This window comes from Biomphalaria glabrata, chromosome 5 (genome assembly GCF_947242115.1).
Source record: "Biomphalaria glabrata chromosome 5, xgBioGlab47.1, whole genome shotgun sequence".
Lineage (NCBI taxonomy): Eukaryota > Metazoa > Mollusca > Gastropoda > Planorbidae > Biomphalaria > Biomphalaria glabrata.
Genome location: NC_074715.1, coordinates 38145489 through 38163443, shown reverse-complemented (window position 1 = coordinate 38163443; position 17955 = coordinate 38145489). Strand labels below are relative to the sequence as shown.

General features: G+C 39.2%; 1 protein-coding gene across 4 annotated transcripts in view; it reads left to right on the top strand.

Annotated features, from left to right (window-relative positions):
* The window catches only part of LOC106059290 (inactive tyrosine-protein kinase transmembrane receptor ROR1-like), a 348350-nt gene that overhangs the window by 112247 nt on the left and 218148 nt on the right, over positions 1-17955 (top strand). For all 4 annotated transcript variants that reach the window (XM_013216882.2, XM_013216876.2, XM_013216872.2 and 1 more), the window contains exon 3: positions 16159-16230. In XM_013216882.2, the coding sequence (XP_013072336.2) occupies positions 16159-16230 (72 nt within the window). The remainder of the gene's footprint in view (positions 1-16158; positions 16231-17955) is intronic.

Sequence of the window (17955 nt, the reverse complement as noted above, 5' to 3'; positions counted from 1 at the left end):
TGGGGCTGGGGAGAGGCTTCGTTGATGGCGGCGCCCTCCGCTCGGCGGGGAAATTGTCGACATCACTGTTTGTTACTCCGGACGAGTTGTGACACACGGGGGTCGTGGCCCTCAGCGCCCGCGCGTCTCCTTCTAGCACCCTTTATACTCCTCGTTTAGAAGATGAAAGTATAGAAACAGAATTGTGTATTTATAAATGAGTAGGGGATTTGGGGCTGGAGAACTCTTCAGTTGGAAAAGTTCAGCTTTTGCTAACGAGCACAAACTTGCGTAAGATTCATCAACATTTGTATTTTATTTTCATTCAGCAACTTGTAAACCAATGATTTCATCTGTGTGCTTGTATTCCTATGACTAAATGCATCTCTTTAATCTCTTTTTACTCTCTTTATCTCTCTTTCCATTTAACAATTCCTCTTCTTTTTCTCATTCTTGGCCTGGACTACAGTTTTCCATCGTCTCTGAATTAGAAAACAAAATATTCTTCTAACAAACCTGCCTTGGAGTCCAGAAATAAAATCACACTCGCTGTTTCCAAAAGTCACATTCAACATCATATGAGAAGCTGCATGTTTGTATTGGGGGGGGGGGGGAGGGAAACTGTCAGTGAAATAAGAACTTAACTTTGATATAAATACCAAAGCATGAATGGGGGAAGCGAATTCTTCTATGATAATCAGAACCGATTACAACAAACGATACTTTACTTACAGTTGAGCGATTACACTTCCCATTGGGAGACGCGTGTATTCTTATCTTTCGATACCAGGAGACTTATTGATGACTGTGTTCGATCAACTGGAATCAGATTCTTATGATTGAACAAATGGAGCGTTAGCACGTTGTTTTCAAAACAGGTTTTCCCATGATATTGCATCCATCTATTTTATTTACATATTTATATAGTTGCTATGCATGATCAGCATTTCATTTTTTGAAAAAGACATATCAAAAGTATTCTAGTGAAGACATGGAGAGTGATGTTACGATGATCTTTGCTGATGAATCATTTTCTACTTTCTTCTTGTTTATATTTCTACAAAGGTTTTCAAAGATTTGTTTTTAAGTTTCAAGATTATGGTCTTGCATTTTTTCGATAAATTTTTCTAGATAAATGCTTGATACATCTATAAACATGCTGTTAAAGCAAGAACATTGCTCGATGATACCCAGGATGCTGACTTTATCTTTACAGGATGGTGAGGGGGGAGAGGATAGAACAATGTGATCGATAGCCACTAAAAGGTCCAGCTCTAACTGCCCGTTGTCAGCCTTCATTACCATGGACAGCGTCGCCACAGTTTTCTTCGCGGAAAGGCTAATCAAGGGGAAGGAACTGAGACAATTACGACGTCATTTCCGTGCTCTTGAGTGACCAATCGAGTCAAATTACACATTTACTTCCGGTTTTCTTGGCACTGTATAGGAACTCAAGTAATAATGGCGGGGTTTGAGGAATGAGCTTTGTGCCCGTAGAACAGACTGGCAAACGTTTTGTGTAATAATGAAAACAACAAGGCTTTACTTAAGCATTTAGATGACACATGACGTGCTAAGAAATGTCGTTGTTTTGATTCTGTAGGCAAATTTGTCCTGTGATTGTCATAAGTCATCTGAACGCTTACAAAATAACTTTTCAGAAACTTCAAAAACATGTTGGATGCTTAACTTATTGCAGTGGCGGCTCTTTGTTTCAAGTGGAGAATGAACGTTTCAAACAGGATTTTTCATTACTGTTTAGAGTTTAGACAAAAGGGAAATAAAAAAAAGGGGGAGGGGGTATTTTCACACTTGCAGTAGAGACCTTGAGATAAAGCCAAATGAACTTCTCTCTGGAGGTCACGTGTGTTCATACTCGGTCGTCGTGGTGTAGCTCCAAACATCTAGTTTCATCCAAGCCGGTGTAGTCGCACCATATGCTTACTATAAAGCTTAAAATAAACTTGTTTAAAATAAAGTTGTTTTTTTAAACAAACTTGAACATAACATATATATATATATACCAATACACCGCTTTCAATGTATATGAAGATATATGTAGGAAAACAAAGTGTCAACAACATCAAGCTCACTACACGTGACACGTCTCTCGCTTGTCCTCTTTCTTCTTCAACTTTCAGACAACTATTTATGAACTTGCTTGAACTACGACAGACCACCTCATGATCTCATCAGAATCTGGTTAGCCCACACAACCAAACCATCTGCCCACCTTTTCTCGTGGTTACATCACGCACATGCATTCCACAACAATGTGCCCATTGTCTCAAGGATACGACACTGAGTTCCACTAAAAATGAGCTATACATGAGGCATGTTCTGTTGACAAGAAGATCTCTTGTACTACTACAAGACTTGCGCACGAGTCAGTAGACGACGTGGCGGTTCATTAGTGGATAAAACACACCGAAATGAAACAATGACTCGTTAGATCAAGCTTCTATCCTTGTTTAAGAATCTGTAAATATAAAAGTCCACTTAGCAGGCCTGTAGGTAGATTGTGTTGAGGACGTTTAGTTGTCTGACACACAATACAGATCTATGTTCCACATTCTTAGTTCATGAACATTGCTGCAATACAATGGCCGTCGTCGCAATATAAGATTACCATGCAGTATTTTATCTTATCTTATAAAATACAGACGTTAACATTAAACGTCCTACGCGTGTCCCTGGGTTCAATCCTACAGTCATGGAATCCTACAGTCATGGAATCCTACAGTCATGCAGCTCGTAGATGATTGTTTATTGAAATGGACGAGGCTTAAATGATTTTTAAAAATTACGAAACTAAAAAAAAAAGGGAGAAGAACTCTTTAGCAGGGGGCCCATCATTCCAGTATAGCCAATGAACGTACTGTCTCCAGCAGGGGGCCCATCATTCCAGTAGCGGGAAGAGCTACACACGCCATTACGTCCTGCCGAGAGCTCAAATAATCCCAAGCGGGGTACTGTTCTTAAATCCTGGCTCCCCGAGGGCGCTCAAGTGGGCGCTGTATGAGAGGACAAACACCGGTGACCTTTTTGTCTTCAGTTACTGCATGATCTTCATCCCGAAGTAGATCTAGAGAGAGGAAAAAGAGGCGATGAATACTTTTACTTTCTCACTCTCTCACCCTCAGAGGCATTGCTACAAGACACCAGATTTTTTCTTTTCTAGTTGGCCCTATCCCTGTAACTATTACGAATCTGGTGCTCTCGGTGGGTTTGTGTGTGTTTATGCGTGTGTGTTTGTGTGTGTGTTTGCGTTTTTCCGGATTCAAAAAATTACATTCACATAAATGTAACTGAACATTTCCCCCGATATTTCTCGATTCATGTTTTACATTTTCTTAAAGATTTAACAACGAAATGTTGACCTTTTAAGTTAACAACGAAATAGTGACTTTCAGAATAAGAAACTTTTTTTTCTTTTTAGACTTTCACAATTGAATCAAACTTTTGAAATACTTTATGCGTATAATTTTATACTTACATATTTATGGATACCTGGTCCACCCGGTAAGCGCTTGGGACTCTCGTCATGACGGAGCCGAATTTAAATCCTGCTATGTACCCCCCCTCCCCCGGTCCTACAGGAGATTTGATATTCAACGAATTATATTTTATATATTTAATGGGCCGCTGTTCAAAACTACCAAATGTATATGATTAGTCATTTTCTTTCCACCTCATTCTGGTAACGCGGATGAGTTTGGCTGACAAAGACGTTTTGAAATTGGCGGATGGAAAAATAGTGCACGGGTTTTGATATGTCCAGTTTTCAGTAAGCAATCAGAGCACACACACACACACACATTATTTCTTGCAACAAGTGAGACGAGTTTTTAAGGCTTTTGTTAATCTTTCAAGCGAATAATCGAATCAGACTAGTATTTAAAAAAAATCAGACTCTGTTTGGCATTTTACTTCTCGAGAGACGATCTTTTCCATTTGTAACTTCTCATGTGACTGAAGTGGCCAATTTTTTATTTTAAAAAAAAATCAGACAATATTAGAGAAACCAGACTAGTTCAGCCGAAACAGATTATCTCATAGGAATCAGACGAGTTTTAATGTCATTTGAAACTTTATTTAATATTTAGTCGTGCAACTAAATGTAGCCTACACCTCATAAAAAGACCCACCTTTTTGTTTTCGCCAACGTAAATGAAACTCAGGAAACATTGTTGTCATTGAAGTAAGTTCAAATTATTTCCAATGACTGTTTTATAGAAGCTGAATATACAGCCTATGAAAATAATGAAGGCACTTTCGCTTTGCGGATTTTGTTATTCTATTTAGGGGTCCGGCTGCGAGCCCATCTCATCTAATGATCTTTCCATGCCAAGAGGAAAACTAAAATAGTCAAAATATTTACCTGTATACTCTTTGACTTAATTTCACCATCACGCTTAAGATTTTTTTTCCTCCCAAGTATTTTATTTTGAGACACGTTACTTTATTTCTACCAGCCCCCTCCTTCCCTGTACCTTTCTTTTTTTCTTGAACTGAGTTTGTTTGTATGTGGGCTTTTTATTTTTTCTCTTTCTAAGGTCTTACGCACTAAATGACACCAGCCTGTGTTTTTTTGTGAAGTGGAGAAAGAAAACCCAGAGGGTCTAAAACAAACAGTTCTATGTTTTTATATCGAAAGTGCAAAATGAAGTTGTTGAAAGTGACACGTCTGCTACTACTCTCTCGTGGCACTCTCAATTTCGAGGGCCTGACGACGTACGTCTGTCTAAAACCAAACCGGATATTCAGGTGCTCTCCGGAACACTGCCATCCTTCTAAGCGTCTACTAAGATCTACCTGGCCTGGTGGACAAGAGAATACATTTCTTCTCAATGAAAGGCCCATACAAATTTGGGTACAACATTTTTTTGACTGCATTTTTTAGAATGCTTTTGTAAGTGTATGTGTTTCTGATTGACAGCAGGGGATTTAATGGACTCGAGTGTCCTTTTTAATCTAGAACTATCGAGGAAAAAATCTTATTCCCTAACGTCAATAGTCTCTCATCATTTTCACACTCTTTCAGTTGTGATCATTAAGGTAGAGTGAGCGAGGAGTGTGTGAGAGAGAGAGACACACAGAGAGAGAGAGAGAGAGAGAGAGAGAGAAGAGGGAGAAAAAGAGAAAAAAAAAAATAAGAAGGGGAGGATTCTAGTAACAATAATAAAAAGTAGTTAAGTAAAGGGAGATAATGTATGTTAAAGGTAAAGGGAGATAATGTATGTTTATCTTTCATTTCCAGAGTTGGAGTTCCTACAAAGTAGCTGTGGGAATACTCAACAGATGGGATATCACTCCAATAGTCACAGTAAAAAAGAGACGAAATCAGACGTACTGCGAATTCGGATATATAAATATTATATGCATTTTATGTTTATTTGGAATATAATATTTCTGTACGATGGGGTTTTAATTCACTGGGTTTGGCGAAGAATCTTCAAATATGATGTAATGTCTTGTATAAACTCTGCGTTACCTATCAGTTTTCTTTGAATCTCTTCCAGAAGGTGTTTTTCTTGTTAGTTTTTCATTAAGCGTTCATATTATATGCTGATACCAGATGTGCAACCACAATTTTACAAATGAGGTAATTGACTGCAGAACTTCTGGAATGTTTGGCAGAGTGGTATAAAAAAACTGCTTGGCCACCTTTTATGGGGGTGCGAGTTTGAATCTGAGTTTCTTTTGGAGCGTCTAAAAACGCTGAGCGCTTAAAGCACTGAAACCATCTACCAGACTCTCCCTCCCCTCTCCAAACAGGCTCACAAAAGAGATAGGGCCCTAGCGCATTGGACATAGATAGGGCCCTAGCGTATTTGACATAGATAGGGCCCTTGCGCATTGAACATAGATGGGGCCCTAGCGCATTGAACATAGATAGAGCCCTAACGCATTGAACATAGATAGGGGCCTAGCGCATTGAACATAGATAGGGCCCTAGCGCATTGAACATAGATAGGGCCCTAGCACACTGAACATAGATAGGGCCCTAGCGCATTGAACATAGATAGGGCCCTAGCGCATTGAACATAGATAGGGCCCTAGCGCATTGAACATAGATAGGGCCCTAGCGCATTGGACATAGGGCCCTAGCGCATTGAACATGCTTTACCACGAAACTGAGGCAGCCTTGATTTAGAGACCTTTTTAGATGTTTTTAAATTATTAGTTACGTCTTATATTTATTTTTGGTAAGCTCCTAAAGGCTTTTCCCACAATCCCACAAAAGAGATTAACCCAGAGCGCACTGAACCTGATAAAGTAGCACATAGGCATGTTGTATTAAACAGTGTAGGAAAACGAATAAAAGTAGAATGCATCAGAATGTCAAGCTTTCTCAACTGACCAACTCTACTAGGAATTGTCATCTCAGCATTGAAACAGTGTCTAACTATTTCTAACCAAAAGTCTTTCTTAGCACAAATACTCTATAGCTCGATACCTTTTTTTATTTTCATTGGCTACTTCCAAATTTATAATAATGATACTAATTTTAGAAAATCAGACGATTTGAAAACGCGACATCATTTCTAAATTAGAGCAACAATTTCCCCCCCCTCCCCCCTAAATCTTCGACATTTCTGCCCAGTAAAGGGGAGAGAATTTCATCTTGAAGTTTTTTCAGATTTAAGGCGCTTGGTCGACGATTAAATAGAGTTAAAAAAAAAAACGAAAGAAAAAGAAATGTGTGTGTGTGTGTGTGCGTGTGTCTGTGTGTGTCTGTGTGTGTGTGTGTGTGTGTGTGTGTGTTATTAGGATGTTGAGGGTGTAGAATGGGGAAAATGTCTAGAAAGAGAAGGTCTTGTTGTAGACATTTTCCTTGGAGTTCTGCCAGAGTTTGTGTTTGAAAGCCTTATTGAATTAGTGAAAAACATCCAACTCGATTGCTCATAACGTTCTGTGTACATCATAATGGTCTGGGAACTTGACATGTAAAAGGTTAATTGATTGGTTGAAAAGAAAAAACAAAACAACTGGCAGAATCTAGAAACTCGTTAAATAAAAGTATAATATTGTTTTAAACAAATGAATACATTAAATTTAGATCTAATTGCATTCAGATACTACTGTACATTTCAACTCCGATGATTTAGCTGTTCAAAATTCTTGTTTAAAATTCTTTTTTCGAAATGATGCATCGTGCTATATTTGCTTTTTAAAATTGCCCTAAATGAGCTGTTGCCTACGACGTTATGTCATGTATCTATATCTCACCAACCAATTGCCCTAAATGAGCTGTTGCCTAAGACGTTATGTAATGTATCTATGTCTCACCAACCAATTGCCCTAAATGAGCTGTTGTCTACGACGTTATGTAATGTATCTATGTCTCACCAACCAATTGCCCTAAATGAGCTGTTGCCTAAGACGTTATGTAATGTATCTATGTCTCACCAACCAATTGCCCTAAATGAGTTGTTGTCTACGACGTTATGTAATGTATCTATGTCTCACCAACCAATTGCCCTAAATGAGTTGTTGTCTACGACGTTATGTAATGTATCTATGTCTCACCAACCAATTGCCCTAAATGAGTTGTTGTCTACGACGTTATGTAATGTATCTATGTCTCACCAACCAATTGCCCTAAATGAGCTGTTGTCTACGACGTTATGTAATGTATCTATGTCTCACCAACCAATTGCCCTAAATGAGCTGTTGCCTACGACGTTATGTAATGTATCTATATCTCACCAACCAATTGCCCTAAATGAGCTGTTGCCTAAGACGTTATGTAATGTATCTATGTCTCACCAACCAATTGCCCTAAATGAGTTGTTGTCTACGACGTTATGTAATGTATCTATGTCTCACCAACCAATTGCCCTAAATGAGTTGTTGCTAAGACGTTATGTAATGTATCTATGTCTCACCAATCAATTGCCCTAAATGAGTTGTTGCCCAAGTCATCATGCTAAAAGGCTAAGAAAAATATTTTATTTTATTTGGAAAGTAAATATTTATAATTTGGACAGCAACCGCCCCTCCCTCCCTCTTACTCTCCCCCTCTCTATCTCCCCCCCCCCCTCTCTCTCTCTCTCTCTCTATCTTTGACTCTCCCTTTACATTAAAATCATCGAGGAACAAATATTTAGATTGGCAGAAACTAAAAATGTTTTTCTTATCTTTTAGTAAACACTTTCTTAGCTTCAGACCTTTTTTCCTACATTCAGTTAATGAAAAGTGAATTTTTTGTTTTTCTTCTTCTAGTCTTAGAACAAAATCGTAATAACCAGAATCTTGTGTGTGTGTGTATATGCGTGCGTGAGTCGGTGTAGAATATCGTTTCATTACACGCAGGGAAAAGAGAATAAAAGGCTTATAAATACTGGTACAGAGATTGAACAAAGTTGTGAAACTAAAACAGGCTGGTTATAGTGTCTAGACTCTAGAGTATTAGGATCACATGATGTTTCGAGTGTTAGGATTACATGATATTCTGAGTATTATTATCACATGATGTTTCGAGTGTTAGGATTACATGATATTCTTAGTGTTAGGATCACATGATGTTTCGACTGTTAGGATAACATCATATTCTGAGTGTTAGGATCACATGATGTTTCGAGTGTTAAGAGTGACATCCTTGGATAAAAAATGTGTGTGTATTTGTCTGTTTATCTGTCCCTTGTCCTCTACACACACACACACACACTTACTCACACACATGTCTGTGTGGAGAGAAAAAAATGTATTCCTTCTCTGTACATTCTTTCTCTCTATCTTTTTTTTTTCTGTCTCTCTCTCTCTCTCTCTCTTAGTGCCTCTATCTATCAGAATCTTTGCTCCATTCACTCTTGGGAAGCTTCTGTAAACTTACGAGATCTCACGAGACTGTCAATTAGCCGATGCTTGGCCAGATTTTTTCGCACTGGTGCCTTCATGGATTTAAATTCTTGTTATTTTCGTCACCGCTATATGTGGTTAAAGTATACATTTCATTCAGCCGAAACTAAAAAAATATTTCCGAAAGTTTAAGAAGTTGTAAAATCAAAGATTTGTATGACATAAAAAAAATAGATTATTTATATTTGAAATAAACAAATATATTCAGCTGTATCAGTTGTTTTTTTTGGTTGGTTCTCCAACATGGACCAGGCAGCCCACTTGTACTCGCTAAAAATCGAAATATTGATGTATTTTAAATGAAAATTTTTTTTACAACAGACAAAAATACAAGTAATCAATAACTATTTTGTAGTTGATTACATTTAAATGGAATGAATCCAATAATTTCATATATATACAAATATATATATATCTGTGTGTGTGTGCATAACACTCGCATCTATCTATCTATCTATCTATCTATCTATCTATCTATCTATCTATCTATCTATCTATCTATCTATCTATCTATCTATCTATCTATCTATCTATCTCCCTCTCTCTTTGTCTCTCTCTCGCTCTCCCTCTCTCTCTCGCTCTCCCTCTCTCTCTCTCTCGCTCTCTCTAATTTTTTCTCTCTCTCTCTCTCTCTCTCTCTCCCTCTCTCTCTCCCTCTCTCTCTCTTTAGCTATCTCTAATTTTTTTCTCTCTCTCCCTCTCTTTCCCTCTCTCCCCCCCCCCTCTCTCTCTCTCTCCCTCTCTCTCCTTCTCTCTCTCTCCCTCTCTCTCTCTTTTTCGCTCTCTCTCCTGCTCTCTCCCTCTCTCTCCTTCTCTCTCCCTCTCTCACTCTCTCTCTCCCTCTCTCTCCCTCTCTCCCTCTCTCTCCCTCTCTCTCTCTCTCTCTCTCTCTCTCTTAAATTATTTGATTCATTTGAGCAATTATCAAAACAAGAAAATTAAAATATTTTCTTATTACATTCACGGAGCACTTCGCATACTATTTTTGACTAAGGTCTCTCCAATTAAGAAAAATTGATGTTCAATAGAAAATAAAGTATTGAAGTACTAGTCAATGTACCCGTCAAAATGTCGCCTGAATGTCTGGAATGCTTTGTGAACTACAGTTACGTGTAAACCCTTTACAAACTATTGCTGATTGACTTGTTGATTGACTTGTTGATTGACTTGTTGATTGACTTGTTGATTGACTTGTTGATTGACTTGTTGATTGACTTGCTGATTGACTTGCTGATTGACTTGTTGATTGACTTGTTGATTGACTTGTTGATTGACTTGTTGATTGACGTGTTGATTGACTTGTTGATTGACTTGTTGATTGACTTGTTGATTGACTTGTTGATTGACGTGTTGATTGACTTGTTGATTGACGTGTTGATTGACTTGTTGATTGACTTGTTGATTGACGAGTGTAGACCATTTATTACTGCAGTGCCATCTCCATGTGAATTATTGTTGAATAAAATCTTTATAAATTAAATTATTGTTAATTGAGTAAAATGTGCCTAATGTCTGTGAGGTCTGAGGTTTTCCCGCCAATAATGTGCTTATAGAAAGTCTACAGATGGCTACTCACGCTATGTTTATATCAGAAATACTGTATGTATTACAGATTTAAAGCAATAAGGAAGAGCCTTCCATGGGACACATGCTACAAATATGTGTTCTGAACTGTTTCTTTGTTTGTTTAGAGAATATGGTCGCAGAGAGAAATACAAATATTGACATCGAACTCATGCAAATAATTCTAAATCGTCCTAGGGAACAGATCGACACCATCTGTAGGGGAGGAAGCAAGGAATGTGATACAACTTCAGACTATTTCACATTGCCCTCTCGCACGTGCCACCTGCCGATTCGATTGGTCCATCTTGGCCAGTCAATGGCTACTGATTGATACAAATCATTCTCCTGTGGTTTCGTCTCGTGTCATTTCTTGGACATCTTTCCCCTGAATAATTGACGTCATAAACATTACAAAAGTGAATACATGTTTCACTTGTCCCCCCTGTTTACCCCAATGTGATGAATTGCTGCCCCTTGATTAGCTTCGTTGTGTACATCTATTTCCCTCCCCCTTTTTTTTGAACCAAAGGGAGCTCAAAACTGAATCTTCTATTTTTTTTTTTCAAGATTTTTCTTTGTTCAAACCACAAGAAGATGTTTAGAGCAGCCTGGGCTCTTACTGTCCTGGACCCTAGAGATGAATGGACTAATATGGACGTCAAGAGTATGTCCATGGGAGGGGAAAAGTTCTTAGTGTAAGACTTAATAGTGACATGACCCAAAACATGTGTTTTTTATTCTCGGTATTGATTTATGGATTTTGAAATTGTCATGTAGAGTTGTGCATTGCACTTGGAACCCTAAGGCCAACAAAAGCGAACAAGAGCTCCCTTCTACCGGCCTGAACGTACACCATGGATAAAGGTTCTATTGAAAGGATGAGCAAAACCCTTCCTTCTGCTACACTTTTATTTTGAGACGACGCTTTAGGTGTAAAACGTTTTATACAGTTTAAATTGTGTAGCTACTGGGCCTACTTAATAGATTTGTCTGGTGTTGTGTAAGTGATGGAACAGATGCACCAAGAGAAATAAATAGGTGAAAGTTAACCAGTGACCTCAAGTACAGACCACTGCACTGACCAGATAAGTTGAGAATCTCTTTTTCCAAGCAGCCAGTAATCTAAAATGTAGTCTATAAAAAAATATAAAAATAGAAGGAAACTAAATATTCATTGAAGGAGGGGGTGCAGCTATTAAGTCTTTAAATTAAAATGTTATTAGTCCCTTTCATAACGAATTGTTGTTTAATTAGTGTTTGTCAATGGTTGTACAAGAATTCTATGGCCTCCTTCAGTCACGAAGCGACTATGGATCATCTCATGGAAATGAGATGAATGCCTGGGCATTAGCTGTGGTCGGAACGATGCCGCCCACACATCAGTTCCCTCCTCTCCCCGCTACTGGTGTATCCAAAGGAACGGCAGTGCCTATACAGTTTGGGGTCAGCGGCGTCGCAGGTTCTGCCAGACTGTAGCACTGGGAGCTGCAAACTGCCTTAGGGACGCCAGCTCCTGATTTTTCCTCAGGGTTGACTCCTAAAGCCTTTCCCATGATTGGGTATAGCTGCAAGGCAACAAAGGTTTGAATTCAGAGTTTTCCTTCTCTTAGGTGGGTAGCCAGCCATGGCTAACGAGCCCCTCCTGCCCGAAGCTTACTGGTTAAGGCGCCAGTTACTCGCCTTTGCCCCTTCTCCTGTTAGTGAGAACAGTTCCGCCGGACTCAATATCTGAGCCACACGTGAAGGCCAGGAGTTGGACTGGTTGTCAGAGGCTATTTGAGACGCATGCCAATAGGAAGCATAAGGTATTGGAGTGCTTACGTCCATTACCACTTCCGGCAATGAGAACCTTGCGGAACAAGAATAACACAACGACAAGGCAAGTCAAGAATGTTCTATCCTAGGCTGAGATCTACTGGCTATATTTAGTGTACAGAGTGAAGCATCATTCTTGTTAAGTGAACCAGTACATGTCTAGATTGCATACATATAAACTTTTAGTAACATTGTTAATTAGGGGCTAAGAAAAACAGTGTAGTACTGACTGTATCGGACCTAGTTCATAGCTGAGTACTCTCTGACCTTTGCTTTTTCTTTTTTTAAATAAATATAGGCCTAGTAGTAACAACTAAGATCAAGAAATGAGGGGGGGGGGGGTTAGACTTGATAATGCTATAGGGCCTAGGCCTTTTTAGATACGGGCCCCCTTGGAATCAGCATATGATCATTTTGTCTTTGTTCTTTCTTCAAAATATCCAAGGTGCTCCCAAGCAAGTGAGTGCAGTAAGTTGTAGCTCCAGCACTGAGTTTTTTTTTCTTTTAATATTACCCAGAATTATTATGTTTGAATACCATACATTTCATTTTACAAGGAATCTATGTAGTAGATCTCGATGTCCATGTTTTGACCTACTATCTGACCTCAGATCTTCTGTTTCTCTTCTAGACAGTGCAGATTGTTGCAGGGGTGTCAGGAATAAACGAACTAACAAATCGCATCCCTCACTGCGGTGACGCCACCGTATTGATTTTCCGGAGCAGACATCCGCCTCCCATCTTCTCGTACTCCTGCATGTCACCTTGTTTCGTCTGTGCCCCGAGTGCTTTGCACCAGCTCACTCACCTTCTAGACTCGTTGTAAAATAAAAACAACAATACACTCGCTTGTACTCACGTAGAGGAAGTAATACATGGACAGAGGGAGAGAGAGGGAGACAGAAAGAAAGAGAGAGCGAGAGAGAAAATAATAAAGACAGAAAGAGAGAGAGGAGAACGAAATAAAGGAAGAGAGAGATTAGAAGAGAAAAAACGCTAGTGCGAAAGAGAGAAGGAGAGAGATAAAGACAGAGAAACAGAAGGAAAGAGAGAAAGACCGAAAGAGAGAAGGAGAGAGATAAAGACAGAGAAACAGAAGGAAAGAGAGAAAGACCGAAAGAGAGAAGGAGAGAGATAAAGACAGAGAAACAGAAGGAAAGAGAGAAAGACCGAAGGAGAGAGATAAAGAGAAAAAGCGCTATTGCGAGAGAAAGAGAAAGAGTGATACACATTTTTTTAGACATTCTATTGAATAACCCTCAACAACTGTATGTATTGTTCTACAAAATTGATTATTTCTGCACTGCCCTATATATCTTACTTATACATTCACCGCACTCAGTTTTTTTCAACGCTTTTTAAAACCATTTCTCATAGATCCAGAATAACCATTGAGACCAATCATCGCGATCTGCATAAGACGTCATTGCCTTAGTTCTAAGAAAAGAACGTCCTACAGTAAGAATGTGGGTCCTTCCTGGATAGTTTATTTCCCCGCTACCCCCATTCCCCTATTCACCAACTAGGCGGTCGATGGGATAGCAACTCTACACGATTGTCCTTGATCTAGCAATATTATATTTGTATACATTTGAAATATCAATTTTCAGGCTCAATGTAAAAAAAAAAGGATAAAAGAATATTGTAGAAGTAAAAAACAAAGTCGCACTAAATGTACTGATTTCAACATGTTTTCTTAGATTGTTTAAAAAAACAACAACAACTTAATCTCCACGTGATTCGAAACAAATTTCCAGTACAACGTCTTTCGTCAGTTTCGTGATGCTATGAAAGGTGAAGGTCATTTGGTATCATATCTCTCATAAACAGTTTGATACCGCGATATGATGTAATGGAATATAATGAAATGTCTGGCATCAAGCCTGGAGCACAATTTATATTTTACAGCCATTATCAGGCACTGTTGCGGTGACTGGGGGATTTAGTGAAACAATAACTTAGCCCCAAGTCTTATCAACCCCAGAATTTCTTATAGCCACATCACGGCTGTTGATGTCGTAATTGATGTCGTGGAAATGTCTGCAGCCATTTAGATTGTGGTGATTAGTACATAATTTGTTTGAAGCGAGCCTGCACTGTGAAGTCCTGGGCAAATGTGAAGACAGCCTGCATTGTGAAGTCCTGAGCAAGTGTGAAGACAGCCTGCATTGTGAAGTCCTGGGCAAGTGTGAAGACAGCCTGCACTGTGAAGTCCTGGGCAAGTGTGAAGACAGCCTGCACTGTGAAGTCCTGGGCAAGTGTGAAGACAGCCTGCACTGTGAAGTCCTGGGCAAGTGTGAAGACAGCCTGCACTGTGAAGTCCTGGGCAAGTGTGAAGACAGCCTGCACTGTGAAGTCCTGGGCAAGTGTGAAGACAGCCGGCACTGTGAAGTCCTGGGCAAGTGTGAAGACAGCCTGCATTGTGAAGTCCTGAGCAAGTGTGAAGACAGCCTGCACTGTGAAGTCCTGGGCAAGTGTGAAGACAGCCTGCACTGTGAAGTCCTGGGCAAGTGTGAAGACAGCCTGCACTGTGAAGTCCTGGGCAAGTGTGAAGACAGCCTGCACTGTGAAGTCCTGGGCAAGTGTGAAGACAGCCGGCACTGTGAAGTCCTGGGCAAGTGTGAAGACAGCGCAGTTTTTTCAGTTTTCTAGTTCTCATTCCTTTTAGTTCACGTCGTTTGGGAGAACATGGAAGTGACGTCATTGAAAGTAACTTGATGCCTTTATATGGTTCACTTGGTTTTGAGAGAGAAGGATGTTGTCTGGCCTGATATATTTCAAAAGAGAGGGAGAAATAGAGAGATGGAGAAATAAGGAGAAAGAAAGAGAGGGAGAGAAATAGAGTAAAGAAAAAAAGAGAGGGAGAAAGAAAGAGTAAAAGAGAGAGATAGAAATAGAGACAAAAAAGAGAGAGGGAAAAATAGAGAGAAAAAAGAACTGTAAGTAATTGAAAGAAAGAAAAAAAAAACGAGAAAGAAAGAGAGAAAAACAAGGGCAATAAAAACACCTATATAATTTTACTTTAGCCTAGAATAGTACACTGTCTTCTCGAGGTTGTCTATGTTGTTTCATATTGAAATGTGTTATACATTACATCACTTGCTATTCTTATGAGTTCTATTGATTCTCGCTAGAATAACCAGCAAGGGTGGGTGTTTACAATTTACGATTCAGCATGAAAAGTTGTAAAAGATTTAGGAAAGATTGATTAAGAGAAACATTTTAGATGAAATTATAGTCTTAAATTGTCTATGTAGCTGCTCTCCCTTTCATTTTCTCATTCGCCATTACTTTATCTGATTTCTTTGATTATGATTGACTTACTGCCCTTGACCTGCACAGGTTACATTATAGTATTACTCCCTTCTTTGACTTGTATAGTTAATTTGTGCTTATAAATATTTCTCAACAAAACAAATGTAGGAAACACAAATTTGTCTCAATTGTAAATGTAACTTTGTTGTTTTGTTTCGCTGTTGTTGTTTTTTTTATAGTATATTTACACATGTAAATTATTTTTTAAAAGCTCTTCTAAGACAACTCATTGCACTTGCACCTGCGGGCTGCCGATATCGCACGAATTTCCCACATAAGATATCAGAGCAGATTAATAAAAGCTGATAATTATGGAATGATGTCTATAAAGGAAAAGGGAAAGTGATAGAACAACAACAGGAGTTACACTTAGAAATTAGGAGCAAGAGTCAAAGTGGTGGGAGGTCAAAGATAAGATATACTCAAGGATGGGGAAAGCGAGACAAATGTGGGAGTGATGGGACAGACAGACAGACAAGTGAAGTAGAAATAAAGTGAGTGTGTGTTTGTGTGTGTGTACAAGAAAGAAATAATTAGAAGAAATATTTGACTCTTATTATTAATTTTAAATGTCCTAGCAACTGACCTTTGTTGTTGTTTTTTTTTTTACTCCCGCAGGAGCCATGAGGTCAAAGGTCAACAGCTTCATACTGCTCATGTACATCGTTTTGCCTTTCAGTTCACTTATAGGTAAGTGCGCCAACGTCATTATTCGTCACTTCCGTTTGTCCTTCACCTTTTCTTCTGTCACAAATAGCCAAATAGTTCCTTTTTTTTTTTACTATGACATCCCCATGGTAATACATTTCTCTGTGCCATAAAAATTAATGTTCAATGGCAGTCCTAGGTCAATACTTTTATCATTGTAATGACATCCCTAGGTCGGTGCGTTCCTCTATGCAACGACATCACTATCGCAATTAGTGTTTTCATTTTTTTATCAAAGAGAACATTCTAGTGTATTCTAGTGCTGCTCGGAGGCGCGGTGGCTGAGCGGTAAAGCGCTTGGCTACCAAACCGGGTTCCGAGGTTCGAATCCTGGTGAAGACTGGGATTTTTAACTTCAGGATCTTCGGACGCCTCTGAGTCCACCCAGCTCTAATGGGTACCTAACGTTAGTTGGGGAAAAGTAAAGGCGTTTGGTCGTTGTGCTGACCACATGACACCCTCGTTAACCGTAGGCCACAGAATCAGATGAACTTTACATCATCTACCCTATAGACCACAAGGTCTGAAAGGGGAACTTTACTTGACTAGTGCTGCTCATGAGCCTCCTAGAAGATAGTAGAAGTTGTAGGAATGATGAAGCCATGAAACTTTGATTCAAAACTATTTCCTACTCTCCATCACGTGAAGAAGACAAAAGTTTCAAATAATGAAAGTATGTATAAAATGTCTTTGCAAGTCACATTTAGACATAACAAATAAGCAATAAATAAATTAACGCTTAATATCAAGCTATGTACTTCTTAACATGTTAAGTTACAAGCTATATACTGCTAACCGGTTCAATATGTTAAGTTATATATACTGCTTACCGGTTCAATATGTTGTTATATATACTGCTAACCGGTACAAGATCGTAATTTGATGATGGCCACTTTGGTCATTCAGTGGGGTGAGGGTTTCATTTTGTGTGTTTTCATGTGGCTGGTGAGACCCAAAATGATCAGCTGCCCACTGGTGCTTGAGCAAGTTGTCTTGACGCTTTTTTTTTTTTTTAGGCCAAAGCTTTTTTCTTGTCTTCAGCGATTCTCGATCCAGTTTTCAGAGCGCGGCACCGTAATGCTGTAAGTTAGTAGTACACTTGTGAATATGTCAGATGTCATTGCTAGTCGACCAGTGATGTGTCATATGTCATTGCTAGTCGACCAGTGATGTGTCATATGTCATTGCTAGTCGACCAGTGATGTGTCAGATGTCATTGCTAGTCGACCAGTGATGTGTCAGATGTCATTGCTAGTCGACCAGTGATGTGTCAGATGTCATTGCTAGTCGACCAGTGATGTGTCAGATGTCAGATTGCTAGTTGACCAGTGATGTGTAAGATGTCAGATTGCTAGTTGACCAGTGATGTGTCAGATGTCAGATTGCTAGTTGACCAGTTATGTGTTAATGTCAGATTGCTAGTTGACCAGTGATGTGTCAGATGTCAGATTGCTAGTTGACCAGTGATGTGTCAGATGTCAGATTGCTAGTTGACCAGTGATGTGTTAATGTCAGATTGCTAGTTGACCAGTGATGTGTCAGATGTCAGATTGCTAGTTGACCAGTGATGTGTCAGATGTCAGATTGCTAGTTGACCAGTGATGTGTCAGATGCCAGATTGCTAGTTGACCAGTGATGTGTTAGATGTCAGATTGCTAGTTGACCAGTGATGTGTCAGATGTCAGATTGCTAGTTGACCAGTGATGT